Here is a 9,256-nt window from a genome sequence, read left to right as displayed (position 1 = left end):
GTTCAGACATTCTAGTGCTCAGACTCTAGGACTCATGCATGATTAAGTACCGCCTACGGGTTAAAAATACTATCCTAACATCTTTTAAAACGGACTTGATTTTTAAGAGCCTTAATTTTTAAGTAGCTTAAGCACTCAGCTGCTACCTGAAAGTTTGGCCTTTGAGGCCAGAGGGTCTGTGGGAGAGAGACCCGGAGACCTATCTGCTCTCATAAAGATAACTGCATCCAAACCCCTGGGCAGCCCTACTCCACTACCTGCAGTCACTATCGGTTGAAAACACGTTTTTTAAAAGGCGGTGTTTCTTTTATGAAACCTCAGCACAGGGAACTGGGCTGTTTTTGTAAACTGTCTCAGTCTGGTTGTAGAGAGCATAATGAACTATTCTCACTCTTCATAACACTATCTGCATGTGGCCACACAGCGTATTCTAGTTATCTGTATTCTAATTTTCTAACGCCCTTACTGACTGTATAGAGGGGGGGAAATAATTAGAATCTAGTTCTCCTTGAGATTTCATGAAACCAGGCATCAAAGAACAAAAAATCTTATCATTGTGAATGAGGGGGGTGCAGAGTGGAGACCCAAAGCCCATCCGTAGGCAATTGGACATCCCCTCACAGAAGGGTCACAGGAAGGAGACAAGTCAATCAGGGTGCAGTGTAGCACCGATGAAATATTACAACTTTCCTCTAGTTCTTTAATACTCACCCCCCCCACACACTACCATGATCCCAATTCTACCTTAAAAATCCAGCTAGACTAGAGGATGCACACTGGTACAGATCAGAGCTGGAAACACAGAGAATCCAGGACAGATAAACCCCTCAGGACCAATCATGAGTAGAGATACCAGGAGGGCAAGGGGGAAGGTGGGGAAGAAAGGGAAAACCCGATCACAAGGATCTACATATAACCCCCTCCCTGGAGGACGGACAAAAAAGTGGGCGAAGGGGGACATAGGTCAGTGTAAGACATGGAAAAATAATAATAATTTATAGATTATCAAGGGTTTGGGAGGGAGGGAGGGGAAAAACTGAAGAACTGATATCAAGGGCTCAAGTAGAAAGAAAATGTTTTGAGAATGATGGTGGCAACAAATGTACACGTGATTGACACAATGGATGTACGTATGGATTGTGATAAGGATTGTATAAGCCCCCAATAAAATGATTTATTAAAGAAAAAAGATTTTAAAAAGCAGGGGAAAAAAAGATTCTACGAAACCACTTATTTTGTTTATCACATTATTTTATGACAGATTATAATAAAGTCCCTTGATAGGGTAACTAGTTGAAGAATGCCTGGCTGTTCTTAGCAGCCCCAAGAGAACTTGTAACATGCCCTGACTGCCCCTTTCTGACCCTTTAAAGCACCAATGGTGGGGAGAAATGGGGGAGGAATTAGCTTGATTCAGGGGGTTGACTAAGTTTCTTTCTAACCTTAAGCCTCAGTATATGTCTATTATTTTTTTTTAAAGGTGAATGAATCTAACTATAAAATGTAGACAATTCAATCTTAAAACTCAAACAGAATATTGAAAACATTTATTAAAACAAAGTTCAATGTATTCTACAGAATGAAAGTGTTCAATCTTTTCCTATAGCTATTTAAAGCTGGTGGGCCAGTTTTGACTCTGATTTGCTAAAATCTATCCACAGCTCTTTGATTATTTGATCAGGACCAGAGTGTAGCCTAAACCACAAAAAATTGGGGATTACATGAAGCTGTAAGCAGTTGTTTTAAAAAAAAAAAAAAAGTAGAGACTACATACACACTGAAATAGGATTACGCCCTTTAATCTGTGTGACATGGAGGGAGGTGGGAGAACCTGAAAGAAATTTCATTTTAGCTCTGCTTATTAGCATAACCAACCGGATGCTCTTCCCATAAAGCATACTGTGATTTACAGAACTATTTTTATCAGAATACTTTAGGAAACCTTACTAAGTGTAATCCAGGAAATATACTATTTGCAGAATAGGAAGATCATCATGGGCAACTGAAGATTAAAACTGGGTGGGGCGGGGGGGAGGAGCACCAGGCCCTGGACAGCTGTAAGGTGAGTATATCTGCAGAAACAGTATAAATGCTCTTGACTGGCTGCTGTGGGAGCATCCGCGTGAGGACTGATACTTGGTCCATGTCTTAATATTTTAAACATATTTCTTTGGAAATGGCCATATTGGCAGGGGGTGATGTTATCCTTTTAGACACCCAGCTTGTTGGCCTGGGTGAGGACAACCTTGAGAACAGGCATGAAGGCGGAGGTCTCGCTGAAGTTGCTGGTGCTGACTATGTGGGTGTGGATGTTCAGCCCTGCAGGGTAGTCCCGAGCGTCAATGCTCCTCGCGATGCTGTGCAAGCCACTGACGATGGTAGGGGACAACTGAAATAAAGGCAGACGCAGAGAAGTCATGACACTGAGGAAGGACGTTCCCATGAGCTCTCCTATAAATATTATACCCAGACATCCAAATGGGGCTTAGAATGAACACAAGACATATAAACCTATGCCAGTACTTTAGAAAGAATAGCTTCTAGGACCAAATAATACTGAGGCTGCAGACCATGACAAAAATTTACATTAAAAATACGTTTGAATTATACATACAAGGGGACTTCAAGAATCAAAAATTTCATTATCTGTCAATTCCATTTTTCTGTGAGTTTTCTGAAGCCCCTTTGAACAAAGGCTGTATGTTTTCCTACTTTAGAAAGGAAACCAGATTCCCTCACCACAAGCTGACACGCTTCTGCACTTAAAAGTTTGAATTCCGTTATTCTGGTGTGGCCCCGGACCTATTAAAAGTTCCCTTGCGTACAGGAAGGAGGTTAAAGACTCTCAGGCACATCCCTCGGAACTCGGGCCCACTTCCATTGAGCAGGGCGCCAGACCTCATCATGTATCAACTCGCCAATTCTTAGCAGACTCCTGTGATCCTGTCACCTCTGGACACCATAAACCTGTAGCTTTCTTGTGCCTGTCATTGCTTGGACTACACACTATGTTTCAGAGAGAGGACGTCATTGTCAGCGAGGCCACACTGCTCACTGCTCATTAGAGAAGCCCTTCGTTATCTTTCTCTGACAGGAATGGGGGTGGGGAGTCCAGTTCTGTTTGTTCTCTCTGACTCCAGTGCTTTCATTAATGGAACACGTCTAGGAAGAAATGGCGAGACATGGACAAAGGACAGACACAGTGCATTTATCCATGTGTTTGTTAGCCGTCTTCACCGTTACATGTTAGCCTGCTCATCGTGTGGCTACACTTGTCTTTGCTTCTGTGTCACAGCTACTGTGCAAGGAAAGGATCAGGAGCTTTAGACTATGAAACAGATTTCAGATTTGGTCTCTAGGAAGTATCTAGTATCTTCCCATCTGATTTCATGATTCAAGGACTAGCTAAAATCTAAAACAGGAGGTCATCACCTTAGTGTTGACACAGGCCAGTTGTATTGTTATTTGTTATCAGAAAGGTTAAAATTATACTTAATTTCTCTCTCTCACACACATTCATACAGTTCTACTCTCATCCCCAAGGAGTGAAATGTAAAGAACAAAGCTCGGTATGTAACAGTGATGACAATTTTCCCCTTAAGCATACTAAATGAGAATGCTGGTGGGATGTTATCTTTAAGAGATACGGACCACTTCTGTACTAGCAAGGAGGAACAGAACATTATTATAACGTTTCCCTTTCCCCCAAAACTTACTGTCTGATCCCTTAGTTTATCATATAGAAACTCCAAACGTTTGCTGGCATCATCCAGCTTCCTCTTGGTTTGCTGTAGAAGAGGAAAAACAGATAATTTAAACATTAATTTCCATCCAAATAACTTGCTCTGTTCTCATTTTACCAAACCTTGTAATAAAGATCTTGAGCAGATTTCATTTTATAAAGAAATGCAGGCAATTATGACCAAGAATGGAGGCACAGTAGTTAAGTACAAGGCTAACAAAAAAGTCAATGGTTTGAACCCACCAGCTGCTACATAAAAGAAAGATGTGGCAATTTGTTCTCATAAAGATTAGCCTTGGAAACCCTGGGGCAGTTCCATTCTGTTCTGTAGGGTTACTATGTCATCAGAATCTAAGTTAACAGCAATGGGTTTGGGAGAACAAAGGAAAAAAAAAACCTCAAACCAAGTTGCTCTCAAACTGGTTCTGATTCATAGCAACACCCGAGTCAGTGTAGAACTATGTTCTCTAGGGTTTAAATGGGTATGATCTTTCTGAAGGTAGACTGGCAGACCTTTCTTCCACAGGGCCCCTGGGTGGATTTGAACTGCTAGCCTTTAGATTAAGAGTCAAGAGCTTAACCATTAAGCAGAAGAACCAAAACAACAAAAAAACATATTGTTGGGAACGAGGGGATCAGAGCAGAGACCCAAAACCCATCTGCAGACATTAGGACATCCACTCACAGAAGGGTCACAAGGAAGGGATGAGTCAACCAGGGAACAGTATAGCACCAATGAAAAACACAATATTCCTCTGGTTCCTTGAGACTTCCTCACCCCCTATTATCATGACTCCAGTCCTGCCTTTCAGTTCTGGCTTGACTGGAGCAGGTACACTGGTATAGATAAGAGCTCATGACACATGAAACCCAGGTCAGATAAACCCCTCAGAACAGAAATGGGAGCAGCAATACCAGGAGGGTAGGAGGAAGGTGTGGGGGAGGGGGTGAAGGGGAAACTGAGCTCAACGATTGATGCATAATCCCTCCCACCACCCCACCACCACTATCTCCCCCCTCCCCCCCATGGGGATGAACAGAAACATGGCTGAAGGGAAACAGTGGTTGGAGTAAGATATGAAAATAATAATTTATAATTTATCAAGGGAACATGAGGTGGGGGTGTCTAAGAGGAGCTGAGACCAAGGGTTCAAAACGAAATGTTTAGAAAATGATCGCAACATCTGTACAAATATTCTTGATACAACTGATGTATGGAATATTGTAAGAGTTGTGAGAGCCCCCAAGAAAATGATTTTTTTTTTAAAGGCAAATGTGGCAGTTATACAATTTCATGTCAATTTGATAAATGAAGCGGTGGAGTCTAGCCTGTCAATCAGGTCACAGCCTGATGATCCTTCCTTGTGGGCATGGCCTTCTCATGAGGCTTCTGGGAACTTCAAACCACCACCCCACCACCCCTTCTCTGATTCACATTCCTGTTAACATGCCACAAGGAGCCACGCTGATGGCAGTCAGAGCCCTGGAGATGTGTCTACTGCCATTGGAGCCACAGGACTTTCCACCCAGTGCTTGTGATCTTCCTACATTCAGCATCATTGCATGTGCTGCATGAGTCTGAAGAGAAATTCATGGGCTAATATCGAACTTATGGGCTAACGCCAAATTTATGGCCTGGGCTGGGATTTTTTATGGATGCATAATTACTTCTTGATATAAAGTTCTCTCTTACACACACAAAAAGAGCTTAACCATTTATACCAACCGAGGATTCAACAGAGCTCAGTGTTGAATTAGAGCTCAGGGGGAATGAGATGCTGGTTGGATTGCAAGCTAACTTGACAAAATGTGTGTGTATAACTGCACTAGATCCACAGGCCATCTAGAGGTAGCAATAGATCATTATAGCCCAGAAGAGAAGGTTTCGTTATATTATAACCCTATTTATTTATTATTAATCATTTTATTTGGGGCTCTTACAGTTCTTATAACATTCCATACATCAATTATATCAAGCATATTTGTACATATGTTGCCATAATCATTTTCTAAACAATAGTATACCTTCTAGTAAGAAGGTAACATCTAGGTGAATTGTGGAATCTTATTTTAACGTCTCAAAAAATAATAACTCTACACTTATTATTTTCATTTGGTATATTTAATCCTGCCTCTTTCTACCCTTTTAAAGCAAAAGGGGGAAGAGGAATGATCTTCTGGCTACTTATGATAATTAGTATACACAGTAAAATTAGCTCTTAAATTTGATACGTTTTTCTACCTAATCTTACTATAACTATACTAAACCAAACCCACTACCACCAAGCCATTTCTAACTCATGGCCACTCTCTATAGTGAGAGGAAACTATTCCAAAACTAAAATACTACTTTAAAAATTATTTTAATTATAAGATGACTTTTTAAAGTTTTAAAATTACAATATGATTAATGATAAATGTCCATTGTGTAAGAGTGGCACTGTTTGTTTCTTCTCCAGTATTTAGTGCCAAGTATATATGCCAGGTGCTGGTACACGACTTGCATGTCAAGGAGCTACACATTCCAGTAGGTGGAGAAAAGATTCTAAATAAATGAATAAAATATTTTATGTCAGCTGTAAAGGAAAGTTGATAGAGTCAGGGTAAAGGGGTTAAAAGCAGTTGGAGTGGGTGTTACTTTATATAGGTGAAAAAGGCCAGGTAATAACATTTGAGCAGAGTCCTGGAAACATGAGGAAGCGAAAAGTACAGACTAAGTTCAGGAAGAGTTACAAGTAGTAAAAAGAAAACACAGGGTCACAAGGAAGGGATGAGCCAGCCAGGGTGCAGTATAGCACCAATGAAACGTACAGTATTCCTCTAGATCTCTTAATGCTTCCTCCCCCCCACTATCATGACCCCTTACAAATCTGGCTAGACCAGAGCATGTACACTGGTACAAGTAAGAGCTCACAACACAGAGAATCCAGAACAGATAAACCCCTCAGGACTAATAATGAGAGTAGAGATACCATGAGGGTATGGGGAAGGTTGGGGATTGAGGGAGTGGAGCAGGTGGGGGGAGGACAGGCCCCCTTCCAGGGGGATGAACAACAGAAACTTGGATGAAGGGAGACATCAGTCAATGTAGGACATGAAAAAAAAATTATTAATTATCAAGGGTTCATGAGGGAGGGAGGGAACAAAACAAGGAACTGATACCAAGGGCTCAAGTAGAAAGAAAATGTTTTGAAAAGGATGATGGCAACATATGTACAAATGTGCTTGACACAATGGATGTATGGATTGTTACAAGAGCTGCAAGAGCCTCCAATAAAATGATTAAAAAAAGAAAATACAAAGTCCCTGATACCAAACATCTCTTGATGTTTGAGAAAAGGCGGCCAATGTGTCTAGAGAGAGGAAGAGAGGAGGCCATCAAGAAATACTCCTATAAAATACTAAACTGTGCTACAGAGCTACTTGGTGCTATCTGGGCAGAACTAACATGAAAATAAAAATGAAGACATGCTATAAAAATCACTCCATTGATAAAAACAGACTTTTGTACAAGGAACTGTAGTCCATCTCAATGGCAATCCCATCTAGCCACCAGGGGGAGCCCTATCTCAAGGCGCTGGAGCACCAGGACAGGGTATTAGAACTCCTCCAACTAGTCACAGGGATTGCATGAGTGCCGTACACACTTGAGTATAAACCAACCCAAATATTGGCCGAGGCACCTAATTTTACCACAAAAACTGCATTAAAAATATGCTTAATTAAAATGTACTGAGCTACATATATAAAGTGTAATGTACTATATGTCCTCCCAACTTCTCTATACTGACTCATAAGCAAAGAAATACAGTTTTGCCCCATTCTTAATAGGACTTCTGTACTTTCAAATGACTACTTAGCATATGCATAGGGGTTGTGGAATACTGTAAATCTGGTCTTCAGCTTCATTTGCCATTCTGGTTCCTGGCTTGATTTTTCCATCACTCCCAGAATGCCACAGCTGTGTTCATCTTTCTCTGCCTCTATTTTTCTGACACTTCTAGTATAAGGGGTTGCTTTCAAGTCCAGCAGAAAGCAGCACATATTAACACTCAAAAGTGCTTGATGAAACAGCAAACTCCAGAAGCTGTTTTTTAAGCAGACAAGTAGCCAGTTTCTAAATGAACATATTCAGTGTTGGCAGAATTTGGAACTTCAACTAAAACAAGGCTGGCTTTGTTAGGTTGTTCTAACACACAGAAATCTTTACTAAGTAAAATCAGCTACTTTTAGTTTAACTTCAATAACAAAAACATTTAACGATTTTTAAAGACATGTCCAAAGTTATTAGCTGGAAATCAAAGCCCAAATCCTAGTTTCTTGTATGCCTCTGTTTTATGTATGTGCCTAACATGATGTACACTAAAGAAAGGCAATACGGCATAGTGCCTAAGGACAAGCGTTCTGCAGCCCAACTGTCTGGGTTCAAATCGTAGCCCTTAACATTGTAAGGGCTATTTAACTGTTCTTTGCCTTAATTTCGTCATTTGTAAAACATATATGATAAGCCTATCTCTTGTAGAGTTATGAAGATTAAATAAATTTATAAATAATAAAGGGAGTGCTGGTGATGTAGTGGGTAACAACTGCACTGTTAATCACAAGGTAAGCAGTTTGAAACTACCAGCCAGTCCAATGGGGGGGTAGCGCGCGAGGGGGGCGGCTTTCTACCTCTGAAAAGTGTTAACAGTACAAAAATGAAGGGGGGAAAAAGAGCTAACAAGAAAACAAAAACCCACTGCCATGGAGTCGAAGCTGACTCATGGAGACCCTAAAGGACCAAGCAGAAAACCCCATCTTTCTTCCAAGGAGTGGCTGGTGCTTTTGAACAGCAAACTTTTGGATCACGGCCCAACTGGTAACTTCTATGCCACCGGTGCTCTCTGTAAAGAGTTACCGTCTGGAAGACTCACAGGAGCAGTTCAACCCTGTCCTATAGGGTCATTGCAAGTCGGAATCGAATCAAATTCGAATCAAAACTACAGGGTCCTATAAGGTTCTATAGGGTCACTGCAATTCAGAATGGCAGTAATTGGTCATTTATTAAGTATACTATACAAGTACTAGCTTCATTGCATTTGTAAAATTTTAAAAATACTTATGTTATAAAACTTAAGCAAAAATGATAAAGACACCACATTTTTTTTCTTTTTTTTTCTGTGAGCAAGTGAGTCAGTAAGTGAGTGAGACAGTGAGAGTGAGGCAGTGAGTGAGAGAGACGGTGAGTGAGTGAGACAGTGAGTAAGTGAGACACTGAGAGACTGAGAGTGACACAGTGAGTGAGTGAGGCAGTGAGTGAGTGAGTGAGACAGTGAGAGAGTGAGGCAGTGAGAGAGTGAGACAGTGAGAGTGACACAGTGAGTGAGTGAGACAGTGAGAGAGTGAGACAGTGAGTGAGTGAGACAGTGAGTGAGTGAGACAGTGAGTGAGTGAGACAGTGAGTGAGTGAGTCAGTGAGTGAGTGAGACAGACAGTGAGTGAGTGAGGCAGTGAGTGAGTGAGGCAGTGAGTGAG

At 41.1% G+C, this 9,256-nt stretch overlaps 1 protein-coding gene across 10 annotated transcripts in view; it reads right to left on the bottom strand.

Moving 5' to 3' along the window:
* Positions 1-1,532: 1,532 nt before the first annotated feature.
* SEC31A (SEC31 homolog A, COPII coat complex component) overlaps positions 1,533-9,256 on the bottom strand; it is an 81,652-nt gene continuing 73,928 nt past the window's right edge. For all 10 annotated transcript variants that reach the window (XM_045284019.1, XM_045284020.1, XM_045284022.1 and 7 more), the window contains 2 exons: positions 3,717-3,788; positions 1,533-2,389 (listed from right to left, as the gene is read on the bottom strand). In XM_045284019.1, coding sequence (XP_045139954.1) covers positions 2,210-2,389; positions 3,717-3,788 — 252 coding nt within the window. In that variant the 3' untranslated portion in view covers positions 1,533-2,209. The remainder of the gene's footprint in view (positions 2,390-3,716; positions 3,789-9,256) is intronic.

The sequence above is a fragment of the Echinops telfairi genome, unplaced genomic scaffold, assembly GCF_000313985.2.
Source record: "Echinops telfairi isolate 266 unplaced genomic scaffold, ASM31398v2 ScPeMD7_7468;HRSCAF=8506_0, whole genome shotgun sequence".
Lineage (NCBI taxonomy): Eukaryota > Metazoa > Chordata > Mammalia > Afrosoricida > Tenrecidae > Echinops > Echinops telfairi.
Note: the sequence above shows the minus strand (reverse complement) of the source record. Positions and strands in the feature narration are given on the sequence as shown.